Below are 27,369 nucleotides of genomic sequence, written 5' to 3'. Positions count from 1 at the left end.
AATCAATGCAAATGATGGATAGTCCTGGCCGTCCCCCCTTTTTCTTCGGTTAATGGTCTAATGGCAAAAATCGTGGACAATGAGCCCGACCTTGCTCAGGTTGTTGGCATTCAAAAAAGAGAGGAACAAGAGAGAAAGCGACAACAATCCAAATCGGAATTGAAATACGCTGGAGATGGAGCGCAATGAAATGGTGAACATCAAGGCATCTTGGCGTGATGACTCGGGAATTCGGATGATGAAGTCGTCAAACGAGTTTCAACTCAAGAGAAAGCTTAAAGCAAATGGCTGTCGTTTGAATAGCCAATTTCCAAGAACAGGTTCAAATAAATTTTTTTTTTTTCGCCTTTGAAATTTGTTATTATACCTGGTAAATTAACTACCATTTCTTAAAGTCACATTGTTCTATTTCCTTAATCACGCCTCGACGAAACTAACAAAAGAAAAATCGTTGCCAAGATCAAAACCAATCCAATTTAAATTCGTAAATATAGTGCATAAGATATCCAGCTGAAATATTAAAAACAAAAGCAAAAACAAAATCACGTCTAAATACCAGGACTTTCGACGTGACGTAAATTGTACAAGTAGACGGGCAGCAAGGGCCAGCCTTTTTTGCGCAGACTCTCTTGAACTCGTTCGATAGAAGACATGAGCTTCAAGCGATGGCCAGCAGTTAATGGTATCCTGCCGCCAGCAATTCACACAAAAGGATGATCGATTAACACTTGCGACGCATTCAATCAACACGAATTGTTTCACTTTTATTTTTTACTTACACGGGTTTCTTTGTACGCTTATGGTCCTTACGGTCCTTGTGTAGCAGAGTGCAACGCATCCTCTCCGGATCGACGGGTGGATGATGAGGATCAACGAAATGGATGACGTTCAATAAACGTTTCAATTCGACCGCAGTGTCTTCTAGAAGGAGCCTTTCGTAGAAGAGGACGGTCCCGTTTTGAATGTTTTCAATCCATCCGACCGCGTGATCGGCCCACGTATCCGCCACGTAGTCGATGTATTTATCCCACTGAGGACCTACGAAATCTTTTTCTGACACCACGCCCGTGTGATTTCCGGACGATCCGAGGAAATGGGCGAACGTAAACAATGCGTCCATCGGATTTCGCAGCAGAAGAATTCCGCGATGGCCGTAGAGAAAACTGCGTATGGGTCCTCTCCTTTTGTTGTCTTTCCTGGTATCATTCTCCTTCACCTGCGTGTCCAACATTCAAGAGTCAAAGATGATCTATTGAGTTGTAATTTGAAAAAAAAAATACTGACGAGGTTGTTCGTTAAAGTTGGGAAAGATGCAAAATCGGGTAAAAGGACGTCGTGATCTTTAATGAGGATTGTGCATTCACAATCGAGATCCGCCGAATTGCCTTGATGTCCTAGCATTTTAAATGTTAAAAGTTCAGTTTCATTTAACTTTAATACAACATCAGAATATGTTTAGTACCCGTCAACACGATCGGCGATTCCGCACGTCCGTAAACTGTTCCAGTGTATATCCTTAAATTTCCGTTCATTTCACAGAATCGAATTAGTTAGAAAAAAATTTATTTTTGATATATTATTAGAGGCAAACTCACCCTGTTACCCCTTCGATTAATTGACGTGTCCACGTTACTCCACTACCGGGAAAAGAAGTTAAAGCCCATTTGGGTCTGGTTTTGTTCTTTGCAAACTATAAACAGTCGAAAAAACAAAATTCGATTAAAAACTTTCCAATTCTAGTTGAAAATGCGAAAAGAATGTTCACCTGAACGGGGAAATGTTGACAGGTAGGATCACCAATCCAAGGGTAGGTCACGTGATCTGAATCGGTAATGTAATCAGCGGGCAAATTGCATTTCGCCTGGCCATCAGCAATGGCCGAAGGATATTGGCACGTGTTGGTTATGATCGGTGTTTCATAGTTAAAGCGATAAAACGAGAGAAGCACAAGACCCGTCATCACCAATCCCATGACGTAAAAATCTTTGAAAAAGCGGAGCCTCATCTTCGATGCTGGCGATTCAAACAGCTTGGCACTACGAACTAATCGACAGGGCAAGACACAAAGATTTCAGCAAACATCGGGCAGAGGAATAGATATCAAAAAATAAATCTTGTACCTGTGTGAGATTTTTCTTAGGCACCTCCCCAACAACCTGAAATGCTGTTGTGCCGAAGGGTTGATAACTCGAAAGGTTGGGACGTACCTGGAACAATTAAAGAAAAAGAAAAATGTTTTTAAAGTAAATTAAAAGAATAGGCGGATGCCATGAGGGACGAACGTAGACCTAATCTAAGTTCATCCGTGCAAGAACTCGTTTAACTCATTTGGGCCTAGAAAACCCATCTTTCGGGCGCCGTTGTTTGTTTTAAAAAATGAATCAAAAGTTAAAATCTTATTCGCACTTTAATCTCACATGCCTGTTTGTGAGATTGTCCTTGTTAGCAGCTTCTTCCGCATATTGCATTAGAATCTTTCACTCCCATTTTCCCTATTGATCGCAAAGGTCGTGAACAAGAAAATTGCATAGTACAACAAGGAAAATAAAACAAAAATAAAGTTAATCCAACAAACCAAAAACTAACTCCTCCTACTTTAACTTTGCTCTTACATTTCCTTAAGGGCAGCCGCTGGAGTCAGCCCCAACACAAGTCTGAAACACGAGTTAAAAGGGCATGGTAGATCTTTTGTTATTTTTACATCGTGCAGTCTGATGGGCTTGAGTCGCAGACTCTCATTTCATCGGCACAACGAAGCCATTTGAAATGGCCGGTGGATGTTGTTTATCTTCTCGCGCCATACCCGCATTTTGGCGGAGAAAAAGCAATTATTTAGCGAGTTTGATGCTGTGCTGCTACGTCCTCGTATTCTTGGTCCGTCAAGTAAACGTCAATAAGGTAACGATTCACAAGGTAGAATTCAGAGAACTAACAAGTTTTCAAGAATTGTTTATCACAGCTTGTCACAGAGGAGAAACATATTCAAATAACAGCCGATGACCAGCAAGAAAAAATCAAACCATTTAAGACAATACTCTACTGGAACAGTTTCTTCACTTTGAAAGATTACGCCTTCGGATTCGGACAGGAGCCATTTGTAAACGCAAAATGCGCGACAACGAGTTGCGTAACCACCGACGACCGAAGTTTATTCAACATCAGCGACGTCGTCATTTTCTCCATTCAAGAATTGAATTTAAGCGACTTGCCAGCGTATCGATTTCCCCACCAGCGTTTCGTCTTCTACGAAATGGAATCGCCATCGACGACCGATCCGATTCCTTTGCTCAACAACCGCACGCGATTCGGATTCTTCAATTGGACCATGACCTACCGACTCGATTCGGACGTCGTTAATCGAGACGCCTATGGAATCGTAGTGCCGATTAAAGATAACAGTTTATCGTCCGCCTATCCGAAATCACGGCGCAACGGCAGCACGTCGTTCGTTCGGAATGACTCACCTGTCAACATCAGCGGCAAGAAGAAATTGGCCGCTTGGTTTGTTTCCAATTGCGTCACGACCAGCCGTCGCGAAGATTACGTGCGAGAGCTGGTCAAATACATGCCGGTGGACATTTACGGCCAGTGCGGCAATCTGACGTGCGAAGATCAGACGCGCGGACGCGAAATGGTCCGCGACGATTACAAATTTTACATCGGATTCGAAAACGCCCTTTGCACGGACTACGTGACGGAAAAACTGATGGTCGGCTTCTTCTACGACGCCGTCCCTGTGAGTCATCTAATTCAAACCAAAATTTTATGTAAATTTAACCGAATTTTTTGTAGGTGGTCAAAGGTGCTGTGAATTACGCGGAATTCGCCCCTCCGCATTCGTTCATCGACGTCAACGATTTCGCATCGCCCAAACAACTGGCCGATTATCTGCTACTGTTGAACGAGACGGACTCTTTGTACGCTCGTTACTTCGACTGGAGACGTGACTTCACCGTGGAACTCTATCAGAAACGGGGCTGGTGTCACTTGTGTCAAATGGCTCACGATCATCAACTCCCGTCCAAAACCTACGACGACATTTTGACGTGGTGGGTGGACGACCCCAAGAATTGCGATCTGCCTAAATAAAATAAACTTACTTGAACATTTCTTAAGAATATTTCCCATCAACAACCGGTCAATCTAGTTTGGTTGCAAAGCAAAGCAGCCAAACAGCTACGGGCCCTAGTCTGACATCTAAACAGAGATGGATTAAGATTGCTTTGACCTTCAACATTCAAAAATAGCAGACCAATACATACTTTGATCGTTGAGCTGGCGGCTAATTTAAAGCCACTCTCGGCAGATGCTTCCTTGTTGTTGTAGGTAGGAGAAATACGGGCAGAGGCGTTGCACGCCGTCGCATTGACGCTCATCCATCTTGTGCGTTCTTGATGAGTTTCTAGCTCGATCGAAGACACCGCCCCAAGTGCTAAGAATGCCGGACACACTGCCTGTTCAATAAAAAATGGTGACTTTCACCGTCGCTTCTAGCTGTTTGGATCTCTCTAGTTTTACATATACCCTTCGTCAATAACGTCGTGTATCGCATAAGATAAAGAAAGGGTAGAAAATGAATGTTACCTGCCCAGCTGATTATTAAAGAATGAAGAGAAGTACGGCCACCAGCCTCTGAGAAATGATGCAACAAAACAAACTGGTTGTGATGGCATGGCCGGGCGTGTCCAGGTGTGACGTTTGTTCAGCAGACGAGACGAGACGAAAGCGAAACGTCCCCGCACACACCTGTAAAGGCTACTGTCACAGTACGGGCCATTTCGTTCATTGACACCAATGTTGCCGTCAAAATAGCCTTGAGCTGAAGATTCGAAAAAAACAAACAATGGCATTTTCTTTTGATTGTAGCCCTACCCTCTGCTTAAAGTGGAGGAGGGGGGAAGGTGCAGAAAACTGTGGGGAAAGAACAATGTTCGCGCAACAGGTATACTTTTGGGGGCGTTTTATTTAATCGTTTCTTTCTCTTTTTCTCTTTGATCCTCTTTTCCTTTTCGATCTAAATTCCTACGTAGGGGTTCGTGTCACCTCCATGACCGCCATTTTGCTATCGTCACAGTCTCTTCAATTATTCTAATTTTTTTTTCCAGAAGCTCCTTACCTGCCCAGTGAAACTATTAGTCAAGCACAGTAGCAAGATCTTACGATCAGGGCAATTATCGAAAATATCTAAGAATTAGCCCGTCTCATTTGTGAAATCATTGCAGTCTATTTTCAGTTTAAACAGCATTTTTTTTTTCTTTTACTTTGCACTTTTTGAAAAATTGGATTTTGAGTCATCGCAACGAATACAAAAGGTTCGTTTTTAGATGAAAGATAACGGATTGCATTGATGTCAATTAGCCGACCGTCAACAATCCTTTTCGGTTCCATCGTACTCAAAGCATTTCAAAGAGCTATTTTGTCTTAACCATTTAAGACGGTGAGTTCTGGTTGAATTCTTCCAAATCGGTTACTGACCTTGTCTTTTTCTTACATTTGTAAAGCACCGTGAACCGCACCGGATAGCGATTTCCAGCAGTTGTATAATATTCGCTATTAATCTCCCTAAACGATTGTCCTCAGTATTCAGACGAGCTGAACGGTGGGTCCACAATACCGAGAGTCTGGCCGCAACATCCGGCACAGTCGCAAGTCTTTTGCATACGTTATACGTTTAGACGAAAAAACGTCCCTTAATCACAGCGAATCCTGCAAGGTACTTGACGATTTCGCGTCAGTCATTTTATTAACTATTCATCGATCATCGTAGAGTCATGAATTTTCGACGGACGAGACCCCAACAGCTGATCGCAATCGGGTCGGTGACCATTATCATTTGTGTCTACTCGGTGACGTGGCCAAGTGGCATTCTTAATCAAAAAGAAGATCAACACGCCAGTCCGGCAACATTATCGGCTGTCCAGGAGCATTTGAACATCGTCCGATACGCGGACATGGTCCGATGGGAGCGCAACAATCAGACGTCATCCTCATTCTGGGCATCTTCCATCCTTTCGGACGATAGACGCATCTATTTTCACGAGACGACGGGCCGTGATCATTTGAATTTGCGCCAATTGTGCGCTGTCGAATCGACGGCCAAAGAGAACCCCAGCCGATCGGTGCAGATCTTTTTCCAAACGGATCACGTCAATGTAACGAGCGCTCCATTTGAATTGGTCTTGAAAACATACCCCAACATCGCTGTGCTTCTCATCAACGCTAAAGACTACTTTACGGCGACGGTACCCTTTCATTCGATACTGATTTTATTCTTTGAATTAGAGCAGCCTGTTTTTGAATAGCCGTTAGAACGTTGGTACTTGCACGGTGTGTGGCGAAAAAGCCCTTACAAGACGGAGCATTTCTCCGACTACATCCGCATCCTCAGCTCGTTCAAAGGCGGTGGAATGTACATGGATTTGGACTTTGTCACTCTCAAACCTTTGGATGCCGACATCTTTAGGAATTTTGTTCCAGAAGAAGACAATGCCGTTTTGACTGGCTCTTCCTTTCATTTTCAAAAAGGCCATCCGATCGTCCGCAAGATTATGACTTACCTGGCCTCTTCGTACCGTCCGAAAGAATGGGCGCATTCAGGTCCGGCAATGATGCAGTCGGTCGTGCTGAAATATTGCCGCAAAAAATTGCCGGAACCGACGTATCCTCTTTTTTTATGTCCGGAGATCAAAGTGTTGCCTAAGAAATATTTGTATCCGTACACATTTGCCGATTGGAAGCGCTTGTTCGTGACCAACGTGAGCAGCAGCGATCCGATTTTTGAAAGCTACGCAGTTCACACTTATAATAAATTGTCGAAAAACGAGCCTGTCCTTGTTGGATCCGATCAGCTGTACAGTCAAATCGCCAGAGTTCATTGTCCTGTCACCTACGCTCACGCACTCACCGATCTGGAAGTGGATTTCTTCTAAATTTCGCCTTGATTTCGGAAAATGTTTTCTTCATTTCTTATTGCAAAAAAAATGCTTGTAATTTCACTATTATGTGCAGTAACAGCCTGAGTTGAATACATTTACACGACAGTTATATACTTTCTATAGAACAGCGGAGATAAATGTTTAGCTTCCGCTTTTGATTCCATGGCCAACGGCAATTACAAGAGAATAATGTCGGATGTCGGGCGTGACCGTCTCTTCATCATCGCTTCGTCTCGCATTTTGCCGCAGTTCTTCGTATCCAGCGGGGCTCTCATTTAACAGTTTATTTTAAAACTCATTTCAACGTTCAGTTTCTTCGCTGGATCGGTTTGCTACTTGTCACAGGCATTAGTATGGCCAACTTACCTCGTGTCCGACGTTAAGTCGCTTCTTCAATCGTTGGGGGGAAAGATCTGGCCTTTGAAAAACGTTTTGTGCGGAATGAGTGTCGACTGTTGGAATCGAGTTCGTCAGTGGCTGCTCTTAATCGGCTGTTGTTTTGTATTCGCTTTGTTGTTATTGGCAATCTTCGTGTGTAACAATGACCACGAAACGCACGAAGATGGTGGAGCTGCCACAAGGTAATAATTGCAGAACATTCATTCGATTTTGATCAATTCAATGTACGTTTCTTGATTGATAAAGGACAGAAGAATGGCCTCTTTGTGTAGGAAATCTTCTCGAAAGTGAGGGATCTCATTACGAGAAGGAATCGACTGGAATCTTCAGTGGTAATCGTTTGAAATCAAAGACGATTCCGTGCAGAATTCAACACTACAAGGCGGAGCAGATGGTGGCCTGTCTAGATGCGCTCAACGATCTAACGACCAAGACCCAAAATGGACGCGGGGAATTGCATTTTGCGTTCATCGGTGATTCTCGAACACGACAGCAGTTTTTCAACTTTGTCAGAGTATCCAAAGACAAATAAGCGATTAGAATGTTTCATGGTTAATTGAAGAAACGTTTCCTTTCACATCGTTTTCAGTTGATTCCGCAATACGATAAGAAATCGAGTCCCAGCATAGTCCCGGATAACTATCATAACGACGTTGAAGTTACCAGCAATCTGCTCAACATCCGAGTATCTTTTAAATGGCGACCGCTCGTCAGCGATGACGTCACGAAGGAGTTACGTTGGTTGGTAAATTCTAATAAAACCGACCGGCCTTACGTGATCTTCTTAGGTATAAGAAATGATCACGCATTCGTTCCAACGTTTTTACTTGCATTTTTGGTGTGTTTTAAACGTGAAAGGTATGGCAGTATGGCACATGCTTCAAAGCGAAGGCGCTGATTACCAACTGTACCGAAAGAAACTTTTGAATTTGGCGCCTGTTCTCGACCAATTGGCGCACGACAGCCAAATCGTTTGGCTGAACCAATACCCAAGCGTAGATTTCAATCAAGAAATCGGCGTCTTCAAAACCGATGGAATTGTTTCGGAGAAGATTCATCGTTACAACGAGGTTGCTCGGCGTTTACTCTAGTTAGTTATATCATTAAAAAAAACACCTGAATTAGGATTATTAAAAAGTATACGCGTTAAACGTGTGTTGCGTTATAGGAATCACACCAACATCCGCGTATGGGATTCAAGCAATTTATTTGCCGAAGAGTACGTCCGCGGTTGCGCCATTCTTGAACGCGACGAGCAATCATCGCCGTTGAGAAGATGCCCCTCCGTCCAGTTTAATTGCAATGATTTTTTGCACACAGGTGATGTGGCCCTTTCGCAAGCCACGCAACTTTTAGTGAACGACGTTTGTAATGAATTTACCTGAATAGACAAACTGGTGTCTTCATTTTGCAACGATTCACCGTTATATGTTATTATATCGTATAATTCAGGAGGAGTGTCTACGTGCTACGTGAATCACGCTGAAAATGAATTTGTATCGTGCACTTCAATGTCTGGTGAAAGGGCGAACAAAAGCTGGACAAAGAAAATTCCATCAACTCCATAACGCGAAGCAAAGATGCAATGGCCATCACCTTTTGTGTTATTCTTTCCTCAGCAATAGGTCCACTCTGATGTGGCATTTGCTGGCCGGCATTTGAGTGGGCATGGAATGTTCAGTTGTACTCCCTGGAACTTGCGTCCGCCGACGAATAGGCCATCCTTCCTTTGCGTAGGGTACGGCCTGGTATCAGGAAACTTCTCACAGGAATAGCTATCGTGGGCCATCTGCATGATTGCGATGTCAGACTCTCGGCTAAGATTTATTTTTTGCTTCTTATTACATAATATTCAAATGTTAATTATACCATGCTGGTGGTGGCTAGCGGCCGAAGTAATCTGTCCAGTAATTTCTGGTCGTAGTCATAGACGTGCCGATGATCTTGGTGGAACATTTTCTGCGCTGCATCGGCGATTTTGAAACGATTTTGGCTGATTTTCACACCCCAACAACCTGCGATTGTTTCAAGATAGACCAGCAGCGTGAGTTTCTATTCACGAAATAGCCACGAATGGAAATGAACAAACATCCGAGCATAAATCTGCGGTGTTTAGGGTTGTCCCTCATGATGTGAAAAGTTCGGTTGCTTGCCAGCCATTCACGAACGGCATCCTGTTCACGGCTTATGATCGCACTGTCCGTGTCTCGGGACATCAACGAGTCTACCATGTCGTCCAGCAACGGTAACTGTTTAACATTTCATTTGATTGGACGATGTGTTCATCAATGTCCATTCTAATTGAGGGTCATTTTAGCAGTGACTTACCCAGCGCCAGGTCATGGCAAAAATGTCAGCTAACTTGAGTTTCTTGATTAGTTCAGTTGCATTGCATAAATCGATGTGGTCTCCGAAATCTATGGTGTTCTCAAGGACTTTCCATCCGTCATTGTCGTCCATCGTTAGATTGTGATAAATCCTCACCACCCAGCCTTTTTTTTAAATTGTTTTAAAATTAAACCGAGAAAAGAATTGTTCTTATTCAAATACGATTCATTTCTTATTTCTTGCAAATTTTGCCTACCTGGATAAGCCAAGGGGACGCTGTTGAGTGTTTCCCTTAAAAATCTCAAATACTGATTGGCGAAGCCGGGCGCTGAAAAATTACCAAAAATGGAATAGGCAATGATTTGTTGATGAGCACCTCTCCGATCAGCATGGCGACTGCAAACTGATTTAAATGGGCCTCCATAGCCATCACGAAAAGGCTTTCCTCTGGGTCGATGATGCACATCAACGGTATGTAGCACGTAAACACACAGACCAATCACGGCCAGCCCCACCATTACTAATTTAACTGAACGTTGCTGAGAAAAACGTCGCACGAGAAGCCGCTCAATGTCACCCAAGTACCCCATAACGTCTGCCTTTTTTTTCTTTCACGCCAAACTGAGCTGAATCAAATATCAGCCCCCATGCACAGCTGTTGTATTTGAAAGTGCGCCGTTGTTGCGTCTAAGTTTGTTGCCGGGCGAAAGAAAACTGGATGGCCTTCGTCGGATCAACAGCTATTTGATCGGTAGCGTCAAGATGGCCAAGTCTTTTGCAAGCATTCTTACCTGCCTACGACATGCACCCGATTTCTGGTTTTGCTACAGCAGACAGTTTCAATGAGACAAATGTCGTCAAACAGGAAACAAGGCGGCGTTTGCCAGGCCAAATCTTATGGAATAAGAAACCGGATTTTTTCATCACGTCTAATGGGTTTAAGCAACCTCTTTGCCGAACAGCATCTCAGCGGTTGTGTGGGTGTTGTTGTGCCGAAATGACTCACATCCGATGAAAAGCGTCTGTGAAATGCTATACTGCGTGTAAGCATCTGCGGCACGTGCGTTCAATCAAGTAGGTCGGCGGTGCGGTGTGGCGGTGCGACACGTACGCCCCAAAAATCCTCATCTCTTCCCAATTACGAGTTGGCGTCATTTTCCTGTTAAGTGTCAGACGAGTTGGCGTCATTTTCCTGTTAAGTGTCAGACGACTTACCGGAGCATATCTTTGTTTAGCTGTGCAACTGTCTGTTATGTAAATATAATCATTGACGTGAATGACCTGTGCCCGAAATTTGTATGGCTTGCTTACACAGTATAGGTTAACTATTGCATATTGAACGGGAAAGGCTTTCATTATAGGTCCTTAGGTTTGTGATCTGGTAAAAGGAAAACAAAAATAATCATAAATTAAACACGAAATTCTTTAAGTATAAATAGGACTTTTGTGGGATAGATTTGCAGTGGACGTCCACTCTATTGTTGATGTGTCCTTTCAGCAATAGGTCCATTCGGACGTCGTATTTGCTGGGCGACATTTTTGTGGACACGGAGATTTCAATATGGCCTTTGAATAAATTGGTCTGCCGACGAATAGGCCATCTTTCCTCTGCGACGGATATGGCTTACTATTCGGGAATCTTTCACAGCAATAGCTGTCGTGAGCTATCTGCATGTTTACAGCAGCGCATCAGATGTTTCAATTCTTATCTTTCTTAGAACTGAAATTCGCTCAACAGTTTTACCATGCTACTTTGAGCTATCGGCCAAAAGAGCCTATCTAGTAATTGTTGGTCATAGCCGTACGTATGCCGATGATTTTCGTGGAACATTCTCTGCGCTGCGTCGACAATTGTCGAACGATCCTGGCTTATTTTCACTCCCCAGCAACCTGCAATGAATCAAAATAGACCGTGTTCGTGATGTTCCGTTCATGAAATAGCAACGCATAAGAATCAGTTCACCTCCAAGGAAGGTGACGCAGTGTTGAGGGTGGTCTCTCATGATGTGATAGGTGCGGTCGCTTGCCAGCCATTCACGAACGGCGTCCTCTTCACGAGCTATTATGGCAGAGTCCGAGTCACGGGACATTGACATGTCCACCATCTCATCCAGTAACGGCAGCTAATTGAAAATTTTAGATTATTGAATGACCCATCTGTTTTTGAATCCAGTTATTTAAGGTGTGGCCTGTGTGGTATAGTTTTTTTAATTGAATTTAAATTTACTTACCCAGCGCCAGGTCATGGCAAACAAGTCGGTCAAATTGAGTTTCTTGATCAGCTCAGTTGCATTGCACAAATCAATGTGGTCTCCGAAATCTATGGTGTTCTCAAGGACTTTCCATCCTTCATCATCGTCCATCGTTAAATTGTGATAAATTCTCACCACCCAGCCTTTATTTGTTCATTTATTTTCAATTTATCGGGAAGATACTTGCCTTGGTTCACACTTATGATTCATCTTATTTCGATTGGACTTACCTGGATAGGCCAAAGGAACGGTATGCAGTGTCGCGTTAAAGTGTCTTAAATATTTTCTGGCAAAAATGGGTGATGAGAGGTTGTCGTAGAGTGAATAGCCAATGACTTTTTGATGAGCACCTCTCCGATCAGCATGGCGACTGCAAACTGATTTGAATGGGCCCGTATAGCCATCATGAAAACTTTTCCCTCTAAACTGATGCAAATCAACCGTAGGTAGTACTACGCACATACACAGAACTATCACTGCCAGCCCCGAAATGGCCAAGAAAATGGAACGTTGAGAACAATGGCGCTTCAGGAGCCATTCAACATCGACCAAGTATCTCATAGTTTTCCTCTTTTTTTGTCTGTACTTACCATATAGTGTTACGATCTTAACTCAGTACTCTTGAGTTTACTCTCTAAAAGGCAAAAATAAGTCAAACGTAATAGTTGGCCCTTCACTTGGGATTCGCACAGTGAAGCGGAAAAAAAAGGAGACACGCGAAAAGGGAATGGAAAATAGTCCGCGAGGGGGAGCCAGCAATAAGCAATAAGCAAAGCGCCCTCCTATGGTCCTGTCGCTCAGACGGTTTACCCTCTACTGTCCCATACAACAGGTAGACAAAGGCGTCTGGCTAATTGACCCGCCGTTTGGCAGAGACCAACACATAATTAGGGATGGGGATATTGGCGGGAGATACAACTGTAACAATAGCTGCATAAAATATCTAATCGTGCAGCCCCCTACTCGTCAACTAATGCTGCTATTGTGGCTGCCATTTCCGCTCTGTGACTGTTCAATATTGGGGCGGAGCAACTCAAAACACCTTTGCGCTCATTTTATGGTGTAATCGAAGCATATGCTGTAACTTGGTATCGAAAGAAACGTAGGTGGAACTACAAATCTGTATTGCTAATGCGCGCTTGTTACACGACATTCTTTGCCGGCATGGGGTCTAATGTTGGGACCGGGCAAAATAAAACTCAATCCCTTTCGTCGGATCAACAGTTTGATTCGCACCGTCAAGGTCCTCGATAATACACGACGTTACGTTCTTATAAAACTCTGCGCTTGCCCAATGAGACTTGTTTAAATGCTCAACCGAATCCGTTAGCCAAGTAATGGAGTCGTGAACGTAGCAAGGCTCTGGAAATTGGTTGGCATATCCGGCTAAAAATCTTCATTTGGATTGGTGTATGCAAAAAATGGAACAAAAATGTTACGACAGAAATGAAAATTCTTCTTTAAAAAATGGCAATGTACCTGTCTGAGACACGTACTGCAATCCCGGCTTTGCTCGTGCATAGCCCGATGAGATACGTATCGTCAAAGAGGAAGTATGGCGTCGTTTGACAAGCGGCCAATAAAGGCTCCATCGTGCTGCCCGGCATCAAAACAGCAGCTCCCATCGAATAAGCGGGATATTTCGACCATGGCCAAACTTCCAGGCTAATTTCAAACTTGCCATCTAGAGAAAAAGAAACGTTTAAAACAAAATTATGGTATAACAGATACTGATATAGAATCTTACCTCTTCGCACTATGCTATCCGATGCCGTTCCATAAACACTTTGCTCTGCTGGATCGAGATATTTCACGACAGTTGCCAAATTTCGGGTATTGACGTAAACGTCATCGTCCACTTTCAAAAGGAAATCAACTCTTGAACAGTGATCGTTGATCCAATTCAATAGACCCACCACTTTCAACGTTTGATTGTAGTAGACATCGACCATGTCCATTTGAAGGATATCACCGTACGTTGAACTCTCTGATTCGATCTTCTTCTGCGTGTCCCGGTCGTCTGTGCGTCCAATGATGAAACCAAAACCAACTAGATTCACTAATGAATCAGTTTGCAATTGACGTAGCCAAGTCTGTCGGATAATGTCCCGTTTTTCAAAATAACTCGGTGCGGAAATGACGGCCACGAAGAGCCTGGGAAGATCGTGGACATTGTCTTCTCGACACGATGAAATTTCAATGGGATAATTAAATGATTTGACATTGTTAAAAACCGGGCCGAAATCTGGTCGTATTGGTTTAACGTCACGTAAAGGTTTCAATTGCAAACGCGTCACGACGTACTGCGTGTAATTATCAACTCCGGGATAAGCAGTTTCACGCAATTGACTGGCCAGGTATTGAAAAAATTCACGGCCGACGACCACAGTGTTTTCGTTGGACGTCCATTTTTGTTGGCTCTTCGCTAAAGCTTCTTTGAAGTGGGCGATCGACTGGGCGTGGCCATCACTACGGACAAGGATGTCACAAAATCCTTGAGCGACGTCTCTTTTGTAAACGGCTATGGTGACGTAACTAACGACGATGCAACAAAATAGAATGAAACCTTTACGAAACTGTATGGCGGCACTCATGTCGGTAACTTGATTGTCGTTGGGAAAATAAATTTTAATTGAAGCTTCTAATTTCTGCTGGACCTAGCATTTCCTCGGGCAATACGTGAAATGATTTGAGCACTTGTGCATCGTGTACCATATGCATGTCAGTTACGCTTTCCGTTTTTCCAAACTGAGAGCGAATAAGATGAAGACTTGAGCTTATAAAACGATGGACGGTCACTCAACTGGAACGGACTGTGTTCCGCCATCACGGAGAAGCCCCGCCTTTTGTCAACGTCTTGCTCAGTTCAGGACTACGATTAAAGTGCTACACCCCGATCGTGTTGATTGCAAAACGACGAGTGAATACCATGAGACCGGGTTGCTACATTTCTCTGTTCCGTTGCAAATTGCAGTTGCTGAGTGCCTGTTTCATCGTGCTGTCAATTAGCCTTTTGCTGATTTATCGGAGAACAAACGTCAATGATAATCAACCGTTGGTTTCAGCTAATCGTGATGACATAACGGGTGGCGTCATCGACAGCAATCGTAAATTCAATTTGATGGATGAAACTTCTGGATTCTTGAAACGGTTATTCAATAGTTACAACGAGTGCACGTTAGGTAACAAATGAATTTGTGTTAACGGTATAGTTTTTTGAAACTTTGTTTTTGAATATGGATCGTAACAGATTACCTGAATGCCAATAAACTGCCGCAAGATCATCCTTGCGTCATCGAGACTATTAAACGACATTATTTGAATAAACCATCGCCACCAGAAGTTCCACTGCAACTCGATTCTGACGATGATAAAGATCGATCACCAGGACAGACTGGTGTCATATTCAGGCTCTTGAAAAATCAGGTTCGAAATGTTTTATGAATTGAAAAATTTTTAGTTACCTGCAATGGTTGGCATTGGCAATGATAGACGAATGGATTCTTTGTGGAATGTGGAGCTCTGACTGGCGATGCAATGTCGAACACCATCGATTTAGAAAGGAAATTCAATTGGGGAGGAATTCTAATCGAAGCAAACCCAGAAGCTTTCAAGAAGCTTTTGTCACGCAATCGCAAATCGTGGACACTTCCCATCTGCCTCAGCCTGGAACCATTTCCTACACAAGTGATACACTGTCTGGATATTTCCCTGTGGGTACAAATCACAATGTTCTTATTCTTCCAGGTAACTTTCCAACCTAAAAGTGTTGATCCTGGTCACAGCCACATCGAAGGGGCAGCCAAAACGTTACAAAAACCTGGAATACCTGGCATCGATCCTGAATCTGTGACCATTCAATGTTTCCCATTGTACTCTGTTCTACTGGCAGTTGGACGAACTGCAATCGATTTTTTCAGTCTCGACGTCGAAGGTCACGAACTCAAAATCCTGGAGACCATTCCCTGGCATAAAGTCAACATCAAAGTATATGTGTTAATAATTTCTTGAGAAACAAAGCTGTTAATTTCACTTTTGTTTACGATCAAAGACGCTGACAGTGGAGTGGAACAACATACCTGGGGGGGAGGAAGCCTTGTCCCGTTTTATGGAAGCCAATGGTTACATCAGGATGGGTGCATTTGATTTTCAATGGACACGAGATGTTATTTTCATTAAAGATTTAATCAATGCGTAATTTTTGCTGTCACTCGATCTGAAATTAAACAAATTAATGGATAGCAGGTGATGGACCTGTTCACTTTGCAAAGGAACGGAACTGAGGCGTAAAAGAGTGAAGCAACGACGCACAAAAGCTGCTACGATGCATATCACCAAAGAGCTGTGAACCTTTTCATTTGAAAAAAACTGAAAGCCATCCACGATGAACGTGCATTTATAATACATAAACAAAAGGAGTTTAAGTTGCCCGAGTAGAATAAAAAAAAATGAACATTTCTAGATTGTACTGCTCGACTGACTTAAGAAAATCGACAGAGTATTAAAAAAGCTCTAGTCTATTCAAATGAATAGTATTCAAGGACATTTTAATATCATTTCGTGCGTCACTCCATAAATAGTCAACCCTTCTCTGTTTTTCTTGACGTAAAGGTGTTTAGTTAGGATAATAGACATACCTGGTGCAAAAAATAACACTGAAGAGAACTTGGTTTTTTTATTTCTTCTTCCAGCAGACGGTGAAATTGAAAACAATGCACTGTGTCTGGTCATCGTTTTACAATTGTGCCTGCCACCTGGTTGCTGCCATTTCACCATTGCCACCTGATAATTGTATTCTCCTTCTATGAGTGAGCAATCTTGTGGCGATGCAAATTTTGCTGTGCCAAGCCACTTTGAATTTCAAGCTACGAATGCAAATGAGGCCAATTCCCTTGCGAGATTTCAGTAATGAAAAACTGGTCAGGGTGCTGAAAAGGTAGTCCTTTCCCTTTTTCCCGGGGGGATAGGAATAGCAATAAACACTGTCATTATTCAAATTTTGACGCCCCCCCCCCCAAATAAAAGAGAGAAAAAGGAAAAATATTCAACTGTGGGGATGGGTGAGCAAATCAATAACTTTGTAATTTTTCTCTTTTTGTCATCAATCGTGCCCTTCCTCCACGAAATTCAATGTTGTTTCGAGAGGACAAAACACCCAAATGAAAGTCAATGACCGACACGCTTTTTTCTCTTTGTTTTCTAATGAAAACGACGAGATCCTGTTTATCAAACAAGTTTTTTTTTTCAGGGGGGAGGGCAACGTAATATTATTTGGTAAAACACAGACGAAAATGGTATGGTGAATACAAAACGAAGCCAAAAGCACCTTCACCGTTGCGCCACAAATGGCTTGGGTAGAAAAGGTTTTTTTTAGCACATTTTCACTGATTTTAATTTCGTCTGGGATCTTGAAGGCAGTGAACTTGTTTTAATCTATTTAATTTTCATTTTCTGCAGTGAAGGAAAACTAGGCCATTCGTCGTCGAAACAAGTTTGTCAAGAATTTCACTTGACAAAGTGAAACGGCGCTTTCGCTCAATCGCCAACATCTTGAGCTTTCGAAAATGGCGACTGGTAACACAATTTTCGAGACAATAAGATTACCAATGGTTGGTTCTCTCCTAACTCAATCGCATTTCATACTCCGATCAGGTATCAACTGTGAACGACGAAACGATTAAGAAAAGTGTGCAGACATGTTCATCACTTCCACAATTGAATGGAGTCCGTTGTACTTTTGGTCAGCTTTAATCATTTTATTGACCACCTGGTATTGGACGTGGACTCAATCACGATTCGTACGCCTCATCAATGCCATTCCAGGGCCTAAGCATCTGCCACTGTTGGGCAACCTCCTCGATTTGGGTTTCAGCTACGATGGTAAATTACAACATCTGCCTTTCTTCTATACAGTTTCAATTACGAAAACTTGTACAATTTTCGTTTCAGGATTTTTCAGGAAATTGACATTTGACTGGAATCAAAAATATGGTGGGATCTTTCGCGTTTGGTTAACCTTCCATCCGGTGGTTGTCGTTGGGTCACCAGAGATATTAGAGGTACGATTCAAATAGCAAAACGCCCTATGATACGACTAATCACCAAGTGAAACTTTACCACTTAGCCTATTCTTTCGAGCAAGATCATTGGTGACAAACCTAATGAGTTGAAGCTGCTCAAAGAGTACCTTGGTGACAGCGTTGGTTTCTTAAAAGGTAGAACTGCATAACAAATGAAATGCATACATTTTTCGGGGTAAAAATAAATCGCCATTGATTAACAAAACAGGTGAAGAGTGGAAGCAACGTCGACGCTTGCTGACGCCAGCTTTCCATTTCAAAATTCTCGATAGTTTCATCGACATCTTTAACGAGAGAAGTGTCGAATGCGCTCGCAGCCTTGACAGAGCTGTCGAAATCAACAAGGGAGGCGAGTTCGATATTTTCCCCATCATGCAACGATTTTCTTTGGATGTCTTCTGCGGTACGTTTCGCTAACCTTTTCTTGAATGGGAATGTTTCAATTGATTTGTTTCTTTTGTGGCGGTTTTTCTTTAAAAGAAACGTCCATGGGACAAAAATCAGGTAACAACGAGAAAAAGGAGAAATATCTTGGTATCATTGCGGAGTAAGTTGTTCGTGCGTTTACGAAGATCGAAAATCACTTTAGTCTCTCTATACTCAATAGCGCCAGCGCAATAGTCATGGAACGTTTGCTAAAACCTTGGCTTCGAATCAAATGGATTTTTAATCTGAGTCGTCTTGGCGAATTGAGTAGATCGTACGCCGCTGTTGCTGATGCGTTTTACTACCAGGTATTCCCTGTGCATCATCGTGTGTAACAAGCACAATGATAACCACGTTTGCGCATAAAATTCCAACAGGTAATTAAAGAACGGCGCGAATTGTTCCAACAAGAAAAAGAGAAAAATGCAAATCAGTCCGCGTCTGAAAAATTACCCAACGGGGGCTTAGATCAAGACGACCCTATCGATGCACCAAGTACGAAAATGAAGAGTCTCCGAATTGATGATTATTTGTAGCACTTCGCTTTTCTTACGTTAGGAGGGAGGCCAGCTTTTTTGGATACGCTGCTAAAAGCTACAGAAGAAAATCTGGAGTTAACCGATGAGATTATCAAGGACGAAGTTAGCCTCTTCATGATTGCGGTAAACGATTTCATATTGATACCCCCAACATCGATGTTGTAATGTCGAATTTATGCTTTGCGCATCAGGGTCACGAGACAACAGCTTTCACTTTTGCAGCGTTCTTGTATCTGATAGCAAAGCATCCCGAGCATCAGGTATAAACATGAAAGACATTGTCATAGAAAACAGATTCAATCGTTTCATTCACTGCTGGCAGCAATTGGTCGTAGACGAGTTACATCAAGTGTTTGGCGATTCGAATCGCCCTTGCACTTCGAACGATTTCGCACAGCTCAAATACTTGGATTGTTGCATCAAGGAAACGTTTAGAATGTACACCAGCATCCCCATTATTATTCGATCGATTCCGGAAGATCTGCAAGCAGGTAAACGATTTAAAAAATAATAATTTCATTGTCGTGTATTTATTGATCACGACGTCAATCGACAGGAGATTTCACGCTGCCCAAGGGTCTGACAGTGTTGCTGAACATTTATGCTACACACCACAATCCTGACATTTATGCTGACCCTGAATCTTTCAAGCCGGAACGATTTCTACCGGAGAATAGCATAGGACGTCATCCGTACGCTTTTGTTCCATTTAGCGCTGGTCCTCGCAACTGTATCGGTACGAGCTCTTTCGCTAAAAATAATGACACCTCTTTCTGTTGTCACGAGAATTGACTTTTGATCTTTCATGCAGGTCAAAAATTTGCCATGTACGAACTGAGGGTGGTGTTAGCCAATCTACTTCGCTGGTTCCGTTTTTCCGTCTCTGATCCGTCTGCACCGCTTGAAACTCCCACCATGCTAATTGTGCTGAAGTTCAAGAACGGAGCTCGCCTGATTGTTTCTAGAAGATCTAATATTCCTTGATGCAACGTCGCTTACTTAATATGTTAGATTTGTGGTAGATTTAAATTTTGAGAGTTGTGGATTTTAGCGGCACAGCTTCCAACGATGGAACGGTCAACTGTATCGACCAAAGAAGATGTAAGCAGATTGCCTCCATAATTGAGAAGATATTTTTTAAAGCGTGTAAAAGTATTCAGTCGTTATGTTTATTTCGTGATTCGTCTGACGTCTGTTTTTGTGAGCTTAGCTGATTATCAATCATATTTTATTTTCTCTGAAATTGACTTCATGTCAGGCAATACAATATGCACCACACTTTTTTTTTAACCACTCAGTACTCTTAATTTTTGTATTGTCTGTATTGATCGAGAAAATCCCGAACGTAGACTACTTCACGAGTATACGGCATTGAAATTAGGCCAAACTTGATGAACTTATTGCTCTCCATTAGACGAGTAATGGCCGCTTCGCCTTCGGGAGTGTGATTCCACTCGACTGTCATCGTCTGTAACAAAATCCATGTCCAATTTACTGAGCCAGTTAGCAACCAGAAGATAGCGAACGAACCTTTACATAAACCTTAGACCAAGGCATGGTTTTCAATATCTTGTATTCAGAGCCTTCAACGTCGAGACCAAAGTAGTCTATATTAGTCCTGTCGATGGCCACCAGCAAGGAATACAACGGGAAGCACTGAACTTTGTAGATGCTGTTTGTGTCACCATTGGTTGCGACTTCATCTTGTCCATCGCTTTTTTCAAGGATAGAACTCAGCGTACCAACCGTGGCATTGTAGACAACCTGTAAGTACATTCAGCTCAATTTTATGGCTTAAATTGATGCAATTGTTTTAGCGTTACAAGCTGCCTCAGCAGAGCAATTCAAGTCTTACTTGCATCGGATATGGTTTCGTACTTAGACAGACAGGTGAGGTATAAGCCTTGCGATTACGGGTTCTAAGCTGATTGAAAGCCGTCTTATCAGCTTCAATTAGCAATCCACTCCATTGAAGATACCTTTCCATAAATAGCGTATTACTTAAGAATTCGCCATCGTAGCCACCGACCTCGATGAAAAATCCGTTTGTCTGTAGACAAAAATAATATTTCTGGGGGCTGGTGCATGGCTCAATTTTAAGAGCTTACTTTGTTCTGCAAAATTTCTAGAATGGCTTGAGATTGTCCGTCGGAAGGATCGATGGCGTCAGGGTGGGCCAGTCGATACTGGACGCTTCTCGGGGCTGGCTTGAATAAATAGTTGCGACGAATTAAACGAACAACACAAGGGTGGTCCTGCTGTAGCTTATTTGCATTGGCATACTCTGAAATCAGAAAACTACAAACTAACATGTCTTTTTTTAAGACAATAAAATTCGTGTCTGCGTTGTACGCAATACCAATAGTGCATTCATTGGGTGGTAAGTATAGGTCTGCTGGTGCCTCTGCCCAATTGTTGCCATAAGTTTCTTCCATCAGATTGAACTTGACAGGCAGCGATTCGACAGGCGATTGAGGTGTTGCTAAAGAAGATACCTGTTCGGTAAACTATACTCTTAAATGTGGTTTTAACTATATAGAATAGAATATCTCGATATACAATCGCATTCACTTCGTCAACTATAACTTACTTGCTCCGGTTCGTTATGATGATCCCTTTTGATGTGATTATTTAACAGCGGATCAGGGTCCATTCTCGTTGGGCGGCTGAGTATGTATATCAAAGACATCAGTCCGATAGGGAAGACAAAGAGAGACACTCTCGTAGGCAGGCGAAACTCGCGAGCAAATCGCATCCTTTTGCTGTCAGATCTAACGGTCACGTGATTTCGACGTGTTCTTTAATATCTAACAAATAAATCAGAGACAATAAATTATTTACCAGGTCTCTCTGTAATCAGATTTGGAAAACAGATGCGGCTAGTTCAGCTCAATTCTGGGGACTGGTGGCAGGTGTGTATAACGTAATGCAATAACGTAAAAGTTTGACTTGGTCAGACTCCGCGGATGGTCGAATGATAGGACTAATGATAAGCATTTGGCTTATGCAGTACCGAAGTTCTTCAAAGTAGAAACTTAACTGTATTCCCGAACGGTAAGGCCTACATAACCTTGGGACTGGATGGTCCTTGATGACCATAACCTCCATGGGCAGTGGGGCCCACGTAGTTTCTCTTAAGCTGTACAGATATGGAGTTCCTTGAAGTCCCAATATTCCGTTTACCTGGATGACAGTGCTGTTGATTTTGGTTGACTCAAAAACGTGAAGCAAGCATTAAATTGATTGAGAACTACGATGTTAAGCTGTGAACATCTTGTTAGGGTTAGGTCCTGTTTTTTAAAATCCAATCCTCTGTGTATCGTGATGGAACTCTCCATTTTTGCCATGACATGCTGAAATGGTTTTGGCTGCTGAAAACACTTGACTGGAGATGAGGACTCGCCGCAGTGAATGTCACGTAACGTCAGCACTTTAGCCTTTATTTGTTCGCCTTTTGCCACTTCAGCTTGCCACCAGGGGTAGATGGCTGTCATTTTCGTAGCGATTCATGCCTGGTTAGATTTCTTTATTCTTCGTTAATATTAACAACTTCATTACGACTTTACCTTGCCTTCAAACTGATCGTATATTCGAGTACTGTCCTTCATCAGAAACCTTGGAATTCATCGTCCGGCAAAGCGTGGTAGTTTTATTGCAGTCAGTAACAAAATGAGCGTCCGCCGAATGAGTTGGCTAATTTGCACAGCCCTTATTTTCATCATAATTGTGATTGGCTGGCAGCTCAGCCATCACGCGACTCCACTTGATTGCACTGTAATTAAAAAGCCAGCCAAACTGATTTCGGCCGAAGAAATCTACCAGTATTTGCATTGGACCAACAGCACGTCTTGCCTACTGGCCGTCGATTTCGGCTTTTACGTCGTAAAGGGAGTCGGCATTGCTGCTCCCGATGGCCACAAGGCCGTTTGCCTTGACAAGCTGATCGCACCCGTCTACAACAACTGCCTTGTCTATTCCTTTGGCATCAATAATCAATGGGCCTTCGACGACGCTATGGAACAATATGGCTGCCAAGTTTATTCCTTCGACCCATCGATGGGCGTCGGCGATTACGACCGCAGTCAACACATCCATTTCTACAACCTCGGCCTGGCAGGAGAGGACGGATTGCATCCGGTGACAAACTGGAACATGAAGACCGCTTCGTCCATCTACCAGATGCTGGCGCGTCGTCATGGCAACACGACGCTCATCGACGTCCTGAAAATGGACATTGAGTTCTCTGAATGGGAGGCGATTCCGCAAATGCTGCGATCCGGTTTTCTAGCCAATAAAGTCAAACAGTTGGCCGTCGAAATCCATTTTAATGCTGACGATCCTATAGAGACTTTCAGAAAGTATACCGGCATCTTGCAAGATTTAGAATCACTCGCAGCCTCTTCTTCACGAGCTGGTAAGTTTGTCCGATTCAGTTCGAGACCCAGTCCAGGACTTAAACGAACGGTATCGATTCTTGGAGGAGAAGAAGCCTATATCGGAATGGAATTGGCCTGGTACAATTCTCGATTTTATTACTCGGTTGATGATGAAAACAAAACGCGTTTCTTCCCCTATTTCAAGTAATTGTTATTGTTTTCGCATTTGACTATGTGCGGTGTACGTTTTACGGTGTAGCTGTTCTTGGAATACAACACAGTTTGACATCAGAAGGAAATTCATTCGCTCCATATAAAATCTCGGTTTACAAGTCATATATTTGAACTTTTCAAGATAAGAGGATGACTGGCATATTAATACGCTTCACGGTCGAGTACAAATATAGCGACGAAGCTTGTTTAGATAAAAGGTAGCACTTGACCATGGCTTGCTGTGACGAAGCACAATTGGCCAAGGGCCCTTGACTGATGGGTACATATTTCAATCCCTAAAAGAGCTTGTGAATACTTGAAAAATCCCTCCGCATCTGGTTAACACCCCACAGTACGAACACGCCTTCATTACTCTAGGAGCATTTGGCTCCACCTTCTTTATGACACTCACGTTTAGAGCTGCCGGGTTGGCGTTTTTTCATAGGGGGTTCGCATTGCAGTAGCGAGTCAACTTATTGACATCTACGCATCTGAACGGTGCATCGATGTCATGGATTGTAACCATCGACTTCGATCATGTTCGTTGTCTCGTCCGCGACTTTTCATAATTGCGAGCTTGGTGTTCGTTTTTCTTTTGTTTCAGTTCGTAACAATTGACGAATTGCAAATAATCCATTTCAAACATCGACAAGGAGGAAAGCGGCTAGAACCTGACCAATTCGATTCTACTTGTAGTCGTGCTGCAGATCAGCGAGGTCCTCATCAGAAAATCATCTCTTATTCCATTTACGGAAACTTCTGCAGGGCGGAGATTGCGAAAAAATATTTAAAGCCTTTTATACAGACGCTCACTAGAATTCCTTCCGTCTATCCAGGTACGTAAACACAAACGCTGTGATAGGAAAAATCATTTTCTGAAATAATTTAAAGGCTGGGTCGTACGTATTTACCACAACGTGACAAAGGACGATGGCGAAACCTGGAACATGATTAACAATACTTTGAACCTTGGAAACCACATTGATTTCTGCAATGCAACGGAGATCATTCGAAATCGAAAGTTGGCCGACATATTTGCCATGACATGGCGTTGGGTATAAACTATTTTTATGCAAAACAACTTGTTTTTTTTTTATGGAGTAGAAATAAAATATAAGCTCCTTCACAGTTACCTCTACTGGATAACATGGTGGATACACTTATGTCGAGGGATTCGGACAGTTACATAATAACTCGTGAAGCGGACGCCGTACAGGCATGGCTGGCTGGCGACCGTGCCTTTCATATCATGAGAGACCACCCTTCGCATTGCAGATTTATCGTTGGGTGTTCGTTCATCCTTCTCTTTGTTATCTGAGAGTGTTTTACACAACAGTCTTATAATAAATCATTTGTTTTTCTCCAGCACAGGCTGTTGGGGAGTGAAAGTAAGCCAGAACCGTTCCAGCATCGTTCGTGCGGCAACGAGCATGTTTACTCAGAATCATTTGCACGAGTACGACTACGACCAAAAGTTATTGGATAAACTAATTTGGCCGATAGCTTACAACAATATGGTATGTACAATTCCCTTGTTTGGACTGATTATACGCAGTAGATGGCCAATTAAACAAACGGTTTGTTAAACATCTACGTGTCAAAACAGATAGCACACGACAGCTACTGTTGTGAACGACTGCCGTTAACTCATCCGTACCCGACAAAGAGAAAAGATGGCCTTTTCATCGGATGGAGAGCAGTTCCAAAGGAAGAACTCCAATTTCCGTGTCCCCCGAAATGCCGCCCTGCAAATACATCTGATTGGAGTTTTTGTTGAATAAACATGTGCTCATCACACGTTATTTACGCTGTCGTTGTTATAGTTGTTAAAAATGCTTAAGACCAAATTTAAATTGCAATTTGCATATCATTTTTTTTTAACTCAACGAGTCGTTTGCAGAAATATATTACATCAATCAATTATCTTCTTCTTTGTCTTTGGAAATCGTTGTTATACCACCACATGAACGTGCTCTCACAACTTTTGCTCGGTGCTTGTGACGTTTTATGGCCACCTTGTTCATATTGGCATATTTCAAGTAGAGAGATTCATCAGAAAACCCTCACAAAGTTGTTGTGGAGCTTGTGACGCATAAAATGTCGGTTTACTTGGACGCATCATGGTATCCATGGTATCCAGCGTTCGGCAACCGCCAGCGGCTGTTCCATATGAATAGAGTCATATCGACTTTAGTCGTGATTTTATCTTTTCACTACGTTGTTGGCTGTTATCAGATTTCGTGCTATCAAACTCACTTCCCAAAATCTCACCAAGTTGCACGTCTAGTTCGTCGTTAAAGCAGGGCCATTATTTTGGTTTTTAAAGTTGTCCCTAAGTGCTGTTAAACTGTTGGTGTATACGTTTAGACTACCGTTTGATTTCTACAAGATGGGATGTAAGTTGCGAAACAAAGATTTTCTGCTGTTGCTGCTAATTGGGTGCATATTTTGCTTCCTCTCGTCAATAATCTACATATCCGTTACTTGTCGAACGGCAATAGCAAAAAACAACGTAACGTAAGTCGAGAGATTTTTCTTTGCAAATAAACAACAGTTTGTGGTAGTAAATTCACTAATGTGTTTATTTCTAAAGAAAGATCTTGGCAGATTAAGAATTGCCTGTCTGTATAGGAAACCTTGTCGATCAAAGGGAATACCACTACGCAAAAGAGGCAAAAGGGTCTTACAATAGCAAGCGGCTGATGTCCGACGGCGGTGCCTGCAAACTTGTGCAGTAGGCATACACGGCCAGTCACATTGCAGCCTGTCTCGATGCAATGAAAGAAGGCAAACCTGTTCAAACGTTGCACTTTCTATTCATGGGAGATTCAAGAATTCGACAACAGTTTTTCAATTTCGTTAGGGTAATGAGCTGTACAACTTTATGAAGTGCAATTCACCTGGGCTTTATAGCGATTGTGTTTACCTGTTTACCTTGTTATCTTTGAAGCTCATTCCGGATTTCGACAAAATATCGCAACCGACCATTATCCCAAACGCTTATCACGCAGAAATAGAAATTACCAGTCAGATTCTCGGATTGAAACTATCATTCAGATGGCAACCGCTTATAAATGACAACGTTATCAAAACGATGCGTCGATGGGCGGATTCCTATGAAACGGAACGACCTCATTTGATTTTCCTAAGTAAAAACTGATTAATACTATTTTAGTTATTTCTGTATTTCACACTTGGCGTTAGGTATGGCAGTCCATCACATGTTGCCGTACGCTGCGGTTGAACACTGCAATGACTTTGAGCTGTATCAAGACAAGCTAATGGAACTTGGACCAGTCCTTGGTCAGCTAGCAAATGTTAGCCAAATCATTTGGCTGAGTCAGTATCCATCCGTCGATTTCTATGGTAACATTAATTCTTCTAACACAGCCGTTTTTTCGGAAAAAATCCACCTTTACAACAAAGCAGTTCATCGTATTCTTGGGTAATGATACGAAACTTTGCACTGGAACTGTACAGATTTTTTTTTTCACAAATATATTCGATACTAGGAATTATCCAAGCATACGCATATGGGATTCCAGTAATCTGTTGGCAGTTGAGTATTCTCGCAGCTGCGTCATCATCCGACGTGATGTGCGATTTGGCCCATTCTCATTCAAGGCGCACATCGGTTACGCTAATGCATACGTTACCTGCAAGGATTACATACACACTGGCTACTCGGCTCTCTCACAAGCCACCCAGCTACTTTTAAATGACATTTGCAATGAACATCAAGTGTTTTACGCGCTGTAACATGCGTTAATAGAACTTTCATCAATTCAGATGTAGCATACATTTCTTGGATTCAGAGAACA

General features: G+C 42.6%; 13 protein-coding genes across 22 annotated transcripts; 8 read left to right on the top strand and 5 right to left on the bottom strand.

Moving 5' to 3' along the window:
• Window positions 1-389: 389 nt before the first annotated feature.
• LOC116920956 (WSC domain-containing protein 1) lies at window positions 390-4,765 on the bottom strand. 3 transcript variants are annotated; one of them, XM_032927143.2, is made up of 10 exons: window positions 4,585-4,765; window positions 4,263-4,454; window positions 4,101-4,197; window positions 2,121-2,207; window positions 1,766-2,043; window positions 1,596-1,690; window positions 1,463-1,515; window positions 1,285-1,394; window positions 780-1,216; window positions 390-687 (listed from the first exon to the last, which is right to left on the bottom strand). In XM_032927143.2, exons 5-10 carry the CDS (start codon window positions 2,003-2,005, stop codon window positions 549-551), a joined length of 1,074 nt encoding a protein of 357 aa, XP_032783034.1. In that variant the 5' UTR covers window positions 2,006-2,043; window positions 2,121-2,207; window positions 4,101-4,197; window positions 4,263-4,454; window positions 4,585-4,765; the 3' UTR covers window positions 390-548. The 3 variants fall into 3 exon arrangements, with proteins under 3 accessions (XP_032783034.1, XP_032783035.1, XP_032783033.1); XM_032927144.2 differs by lacking the exon at window positions 4,101-4,197; XM_032927142.2 differs by lacking the exons at window positions 4,101-4,197; window positions 4,263-4,454; window positions 4,585-4,765 and adding an exon at window positions 3,465-3,594.
• LOC116920951 (alpha-(1,3)-fucosyltransferase C) lies at window positions 2,685-4,110 on the top strand. Its single transcript, XM_032927136.2, has 3 exons — window positions 2,685-2,898; window positions 2,960-3,736; window positions 3,793-4,110. Exons 1-3 carry the CDS (start codon window positions 2,767-2,769, stop codon window positions 4,087-4,089), a joined length of 1,206 nt encoding a protein of 401 aa, XP_032783027.1. The 5' UTR covers window positions 2,685-2,766; the 3' UTR covers window positions 4,090-4,110.
• Window positions 4,766-5,014: 249 nt separating the features above from the next.
• Window positions 5,015-7,044, top strand: LOC116920953 (lactosylceramide 4-alpha-galactosyltransferase). 2 transcript variants are annotated; one of them, XM_032927139.2, is made up of 4 exons: window positions 5,015-5,437; window positions 5,502-5,713; window positions 5,768-6,242; window positions 6,303-7,044. In XM_032927139.2, exons 3-4 carry the CDS (start codon window positions 5,772-5,774, stop codon window positions 6,927-6,929), a joined length of 1,098 nt encoding a protein of 365 aa, XP_032783030.2. In that variant the 5' UTR covers window positions 5,015-5,437; window positions 5,502-5,713; window positions 5,768-5,771; the 3' UTR covers window positions 6,930-7,044. The 2 variants fall into 2 exon arrangements, with proteins under 2 accessions (XP_032783030.2, XP_032783029.2); XM_032927138.2 differs by having other exon boundaries at window positions 5,502-6,242.
• A 141-nt stretch (window positions 7,045-7,185) lies between these two features.
• LOC116920971 (N-acetylneuraminate 9-O-acetyltransferase) lies at window positions 7,186-8,751 on the top strand. Of its 2 annotated transcripts, none has more exons than XM_045172933.1 (5): window positions 7,186-7,516; window positions 7,581-7,848; window positions 7,924-8,122; window positions 8,193-8,404; window positions 8,503-8,751. In XM_045172933.1, exons 1-5 carry the CDS (start codon window positions 7,377-7,379, stop codon window positions 8,578-8,580), a joined length of 897 nt encoding a protein of 298 aa, XP_045028868.1. In that variant the 5' UTR covers window positions 7,186-7,376; the 3' UTR covers window positions 8,581-8,751. The 2 variants fall into 2 exon arrangements, with proteins under 2 accessions (XP_045028868.1, XP_032783052.2); XM_032927161.2 differs by having other exon boundaries at window positions 8,193-8,424.
• On the bottom strand, window positions 8,402-11,111 carry LOC116920961. Of its 3 annotated transcripts, none has more exons than XM_045172930.1 (7): window positions 10,974-11,111; window positions 9,919-10,909; window positions 9,663-9,826; window positions 9,424-9,583; window positions 9,204-9,349; window positions 8,931-9,123; window positions 8,402-8,715 (listed from the first exon to the last, which is right to left on the bottom strand). In XM_045172930.1, exons 2-6 carry the CDS (start codon window positions 10,250-10,252, stop codon window positions 8,950-8,952), a joined length of 978 nt encoding a protein of 325 aa, XP_045028865.1. In that variant the 5' UTR covers window positions 10,253-10,909; window positions 10,974-11,111; the 3' UTR covers window positions 8,402-8,715; window positions 8,931-8,949. The 3 variants fall into 3 exon arrangements, with proteins under 3 accessions (XP_045028865.1, XP_045028864.1, XP_032783041.2); XM_045172929.1 differs by lacking the exon at window positions 8,402-8,715 and adding an exon at window positions 8,812-8,871; XM_032927150.2 differs by lacking the exon at window positions 8,402-8,715 and having other exon boundaries at window positions 8,812-9,123.
• On the bottom strand, window positions 10,940-12,872 carry LOC116920980. 2 transcript variants are annotated; one of them, XR_006646054.1, is made up of 6 exons: window positions 12,145-12,872; window positions 11,894-12,057; window positions 11,626-11,785; window positions 11,407-11,552; window positions 11,105-11,330; window positions 10,940-11,040 (listed from the first exon to the last, which is right to left on the bottom strand). XR_006646054.1 is itself a non-coding variant. In XM_045172931.1 (5 exons), exons 1-5 carry the CDS (start codon window positions 12,473-12,475, stop codon window positions 11,157-11,159), a joined length of 975 nt encoding a protein of 324 aa, XP_045028866.1. In that variant the 5' UTR covers window positions 12,476-12,872; the 3' UTR covers window positions 10,940-11,156. The 2 variants fall into 2 exon arrangements, 1 of the variants encoding a protein (XP_045028866.1); XM_045172931.1 differs by having other exon boundaries at window positions 10,940-11,330.
• A 145-nt stretch (window positions 12,873-13,017) lies between these two features.
• LOC116935951 (beta-1,3-galactosyltransferase brn) lies at window positions 13,018-14,510 on the bottom strand. The gene is made up of 3 exons (XM_032943158.2): window positions 13,662-14,510; window positions 13,394-13,598; window positions 13,018-13,308 (listed from the first exon to the last, which is right to left on the bottom strand). Exons 1-3 carry the CDS (start codon window positions 14,506-14,508, stop codon window positions 13,086-13,088), a joined length of 1,275 nt encoding a protein of 424 aa, XP_032799049.2. The 5' UTR covers window positions 14,509-14,510; the 3' UTR covers window positions 13,018-13,085.
• A 333-nt stretch (window positions 14,511-14,843) lies between these two features.
• LOC116935952 lies at window positions 14,844-16,375 on the top strand. The gene is made up of 5 exons (XM_032943160.2): window positions 14,844-15,096; window positions 15,165-15,340; window positions 15,407-15,601; window positions 15,662-15,901; window positions 15,966-16,375. The coding sequence occupies exons 1-5, from the start codon at window positions 14,844-14,846 to the stop codon at window positions 16,110-16,112; spliced, it is 1,011 nt and encodes a 336-aa protein (XP_032799051.2). The 3' UTR covers window positions 16,113-16,375.
• Window positions 16,376-17,393: 1,018 nt separating this feature from the next.
• On the top strand, window positions 17,394-20,237 carry LOC116935950 (cytochrome P450 4c3). The gene is made up of 13 exons (XM_032943157.2): window positions 17,394-17,488; window positions 17,567-17,794; window positions 17,864-17,973; window positions 18,039-18,129; window positions 18,203-18,397; window positions 18,475-18,541; window positions 18,602-18,728; window positions 18,798-18,915; window positions 18,979-19,082; window positions 19,151-19,219; window positions 19,282-19,450; window positions 19,516-19,695; window positions 19,771-20,237. The coding sequence occupies exons 2-13, from the start codon at window positions 17,611-17,613 to the stop codon at window positions 19,941-19,943; spliced, it is 1,587 nt and encodes a 528-aa protein (XP_032799048.2). The 5' UTR covers window positions 17,394-17,488; window positions 17,567-17,610; the 3' UTR covers window positions 19,944-20,237.
• Window positions 20,171-21,953, bottom strand: LOC116935954 (protein Star). 2 transcript variants are annotated; one of them, XM_045172927.1, is made up of 7 exons: window positions 21,801-21,953; window positions 21,550-21,730; window positions 21,319-21,466; window positions 21,068-21,243; window positions 20,815-21,009; window positions 20,490-20,723; window positions 20,171-20,427 (listed from the first exon to the last, which is right to left on the bottom strand). In XM_045172927.1, the coding sequence occupies exons 2-7, from the start codon at window positions 21,712-21,714 to the stop codon at window positions 20,263-20,265; spliced, it is 1,083 nt and encodes a 360-aa protein (XP_045028862.1). In that variant the 5' UTR covers window positions 21,715-21,730; window positions 21,801-21,953; the 3' UTR covers window positions 20,171-20,262. The 2 variants fall into 2 exon arrangements, with proteins under 2 accessions (XP_045028862.1, XP_045028863.1); XM_045172928.1 differs by having other exon boundaries at window positions 21,319-21,441.
• Window positions 21,954-22,340: 387 nt separating this feature from the next.
• On the top strand, window positions 22,341-23,634 carry LOC116934727 (methyltransferase-like protein 24). The gene has a single exon (XM_032942190.2). The coding sequence runs from the start codon at window positions 22,629-22,631 to the stop codon at window positions 23,541-23,543; it is 915 nt and encodes a 304-aa protein (XP_032798081.1). The 5' UTR covers window positions 22,341-22,628; the 3' UTR covers window positions 23,544-23,634.
• Window positions 23,635-23,991: 357 nt separating this feature from the next.
• LOC116934719 lies at window positions 23,992-25,469 on the top strand. Of its 2 annotated transcripts, none has more exons than XM_032942177.2 (5): window positions 23,992-24,384; window positions 24,440-24,603; window positions 24,678-24,835; window positions 24,915-25,065; window positions 25,155-25,469. In XM_032942177.2, exons 1-5 carry the CDS (start codon window positions 24,060-24,062, stop codon window positions 25,323-25,325), a joined length of 969 nt encoding a protein of 322 aa, XP_032798068.1. In that variant the 5' UTR covers window positions 23,992-24,059; the 3' UTR covers window positions 25,326-25,469. The 2 variants fall into 2 exon arrangements, with proteins under 2 accessions (XP_032798068.1, XP_032798069.1); XM_032942178.2 differs by having other exon boundaries at window positions 23,995-24,384; window positions 24,678-24,837; window positions 24,920-25,065.
• Window positions 25,470-25,774: 305 nt separating this feature from the next.
• LOC116934723 (N-acetylneuraminate 9-O-acetyltransferase-like) lies at window positions 25,775-27,367 on the top strand. The gene is made up of 5 exons (XM_032942182.2): window positions 25,775-26,065; window positions 26,142-26,412; window positions 26,499-26,697; window positions 26,753-26,993; window positions 27,061-27,367. Exons 2-5 carry the CDS (start codon window positions 26,326-26,328, stop codon window positions 27,305-27,307), a joined length of 774 nt encoding a protein of 257 aa, XP_032798073.1. The 5' UTR covers window positions 25,775-26,065; window positions 26,142-26,325; the 3' UTR covers window positions 27,308-27,367.
• The last annotated feature ends 2 nt before the right edge of the window (window positions 27,368-27,369 follow it).

Source organism: Daphnia magna, linkage group LG4 (assembly GCF_020631705.1).
Source record: "Daphnia magna isolate NIES linkage group LG4, ASM2063170v1.1, whole genome shotgun sequence".
In the NCBI taxonomy this organism is placed as follows: domain Eukaryota; kingdom Metazoa; phylum Arthropoda; class Branchiopoda; order Diplostraca; family Daphniidae; genus Daphnia; species Daphnia magna.
The sequence above is the reverse complement of the archived record's forward strand: the minus strand, read 5'-3'. Positions and strand labels throughout refer to the sequence as shown.

Bases quoted from the DNA above. Each gene is read 5' to 3' on its own strand.
- LOC116935954 (XM_045172927.1), bottom strand. From the start codon at position 21,714: ATGCGATTTGCTCGCGAGTTTCGCCTGCCTACGAGAGTGTCTCTCTTT. The intron at 20,724-20,814 runs GTAAGACTTGAA...ATGTACTTACAG, and splicing joins CGAAACCATATCCGATGCAA to GTTGTCTACAATGCCACGGT. The intron at 20,428-20,489 runs GTTCGTTCGCTA...ATTTTGTTACAG, and splicing joins GGTCTAAGGTTTATGTAAAG to ACGATGACAGTCGAGTGGAA.
- LOC116934719 (XM_032942177.2), top strand. From the start codon at position 24,060: ATGGATTGTAACCATCGACTTCGATCATGTTCGTTGTCTCGTCCGCGA. The intron at 24,604-24,677 runs GTATAAACTATT...GCTCCTTCACAG, and splicing joins TTGCCATGACATGGCGTTGG to TTACCTCTACTGGATAACAT. The intron at 24,836-24,914 runs GTGTTCGTTCAT...GTTTTTCTCCAG, and splicing joins CATTGCAGATTTATCGTTGG to CACAGGCTGTTGGGGAGTGA.
- LOC116920971 (XM_045172933.1), top strand. From the start codon at position 7,377: ATGAGTGTCGACTGTTGGAATCGAGTTCGTCAGTGGCTGCTCTTAATC. The intron at 7,517-7,580 runs GTAATAATTGCA...TGATTGATAAAG, and splicing joins GATGGTGGAGCTGCCACAAG to GACAGAAGAATGGCCTCTTT. The intron at 8,405-8,502 runs GTTGCTCGGCGT...GTTGCGTTATAG, and splicing joins AGATTCATCGTTACAACGAG to GAATCACACCAACATCCGCG.
- LOC116934727 (XM_032942190.2), top strand. From the start codon at position 22,629: ATGAGCGTCCGCCGAATGAGTTGGCTAATTTGCACAGCCCTTATTTTC.
- LOC116920961 (XM_045172930.1), bottom strand. From the start codon at position 10,252: ATGGGGTACTTGGGTGACATTGAGCGGCTTCTCGTGCGACGTTTTTCT. The intron at 9,827-9,918 runs GTAGGCAAAATT...TTTAAAAAAAAG, and splicing joins CGTCCCCTTGGCTTATCCAG to GCTGGGTGGTGAGGATTTAT. The intron at 9,350-9,423 runs GTTTGTTCATTT...AAACAATCGCAG, and splicing joins CCGCAGATTTATGCTCGGAT to GTTGTTGGGGTGTGAAAATC.
- LOC116935950 (XM_032943157.2), top strand. From the start codon at position 17,611: ATGTTCATCACTTCCACAATTGAATGGAGTCCGTTGTACTTTTGGTCA. The intron at 18,130-18,202 runs GTAGAACTGCAT...TTAACAAAACAG, and splicing joins CAGCGTTGGTTTCTTAAAAG to GTGAAGAGTGGAAGCAACGT. The intron at 19,696-19,770 runs GTACGAGCTCTT...TCTTTCATGCAG, and splicing joins TGGTCCTCGCAACTGTATCG to GTCAAAAATTTGCCATGTAC.
- LOC116920956 (XM_032927143.2), bottom strand. From the start codon at position 2,005: ATGAGGCTCCGCTTTTTCAAAGATTTTTACGTCATGGGATTGGTGATG. The intron at 1,691-1,765 runs GTGAACATTCTT...GACTGTTTATAG, and splicing joins GTCAACATTTCCCCGTTCAG to TTTGCAAAGAACAAAACCAG. The intron at 1,217-1,284 runs GTCAGTATTTTT...TTGGACACGCAG, and splicing joins CAACTTTAACGAACAACCTC to GTGAAGGAGAATGATACCAG.
- LOC116920951 (XM_032927136.2), top strand. From the start codon at position 2,767: ATGGCCGGTGGATGTTGTTTATCTTCTCGCGCCATACCCGCATTTTGG. The intron at 2,899-2,959 runs GTAACGATTCAC...TGTTTATCACAG, and splicing joins GTCAAGTAAACGTCAATAAG to CTTGTCACAGAGGAGAAACA. The intron at 3,737-3,792 runs GTGAGTCATCTA...AATTTTTTGTAG, and splicing joins TCTTCTACGACGCCGTCCCT to GTGGTCAAAGGTGCTGTGAA.
- LOC116935951 (XM_032943158.2), bottom strand. From the start codon at position 14,508: ATGAGTGCCGCCATACAGTTTCGTAAAGGTTTCATTCTATTTTGTTGC. The intron at 13,599-13,661 runs GTAAGATTCTAT...CTTTTTCTCTAG, and splicing joins GGATAGCATAGTGCGAAGAG to ATGGCAAGTTTGAAATTAGC. The intron at 13,309-13,393 runs GTACATTGCCAT...ATCCAAATGAAG, and splicing joins GCAGTACGTGTCTCAGACAG to ATTTTTAGCCGGATATGCCA.
- LOC116934723 (XM_032942182.2), top strand. From the start codon at position 26,326: ATGAAAGAAGGCAAACCTGTTCAAACGTTGCACTTTCTATTCATGGGA. The intron at 26,698-26,752 runs GTAAAAACTGAT...ACTTGGCGTTAG, and splicing joins ACCTCATTTGATTTTCCTAA to GTATGGCAGTCCATCACATG. The intron at 26,994-27,060 runs GTAATGATACGA...ATTCGATACTAG, and splicing joins GCAGTTCATCGTATTCTTGG to GAATTATCCAAGCATACGCA.
- LOC116935952 (XM_032943160.2), top strand. From the start codon at position 14,844: ATGAGACCGGGTTGCTACATTTCTCTGTTCCGTTGCAAATTGCAGTTG. The intron at 15,097-15,164 runs GTAACAAATGAA...GGATCGTAACAG, and splicing joins TTACAACGAGTGCACGTTAG to ATTACCTGAATGCCAATAAA. The intron at 15,902-15,965 runs GTATATGTGTTA...TTACGATCAAAG, and splicing joins GGCATAAAGTCAACATCAAA to ACGCTGACAGTGGAGTGGAA.
- LOC116920980 (XM_045172931.1), bottom strand. From the start codon at position 12,475: ATGAGATACTTGGTCGATGTTGAATGGCTCCTGAAGCGCCATTGTTCT. The intron at 11,553-11,625 runs GTGAACTGATTC...GATTCATTGCAG, and splicing joins CTGCGTCACCTTCCTTGGAG to GTTGCTGGGGAGTGAAAATA. The intron at 11,331-11,406 runs GTAAAACTGTTG...GTAAACATGCAG, and splicing joins CGATAGCTCAAAGTAGCATG to ATAGCTCACGACAGCTATTG.
- LOC116920953 (XM_032927139.2), top strand. From the start codon at position 5,772: ATGAATTTTCGACGGACGAGACCCCAACAGCTGATCGCAATCGGGTCG. The intron at 6,243-6,302 runs GTACCCTTTCAT...GTTTTTGAATAG, and splicing joins AAGACTACTTTACGGCGACG to CCGTTAGAACGTTGGTACTT.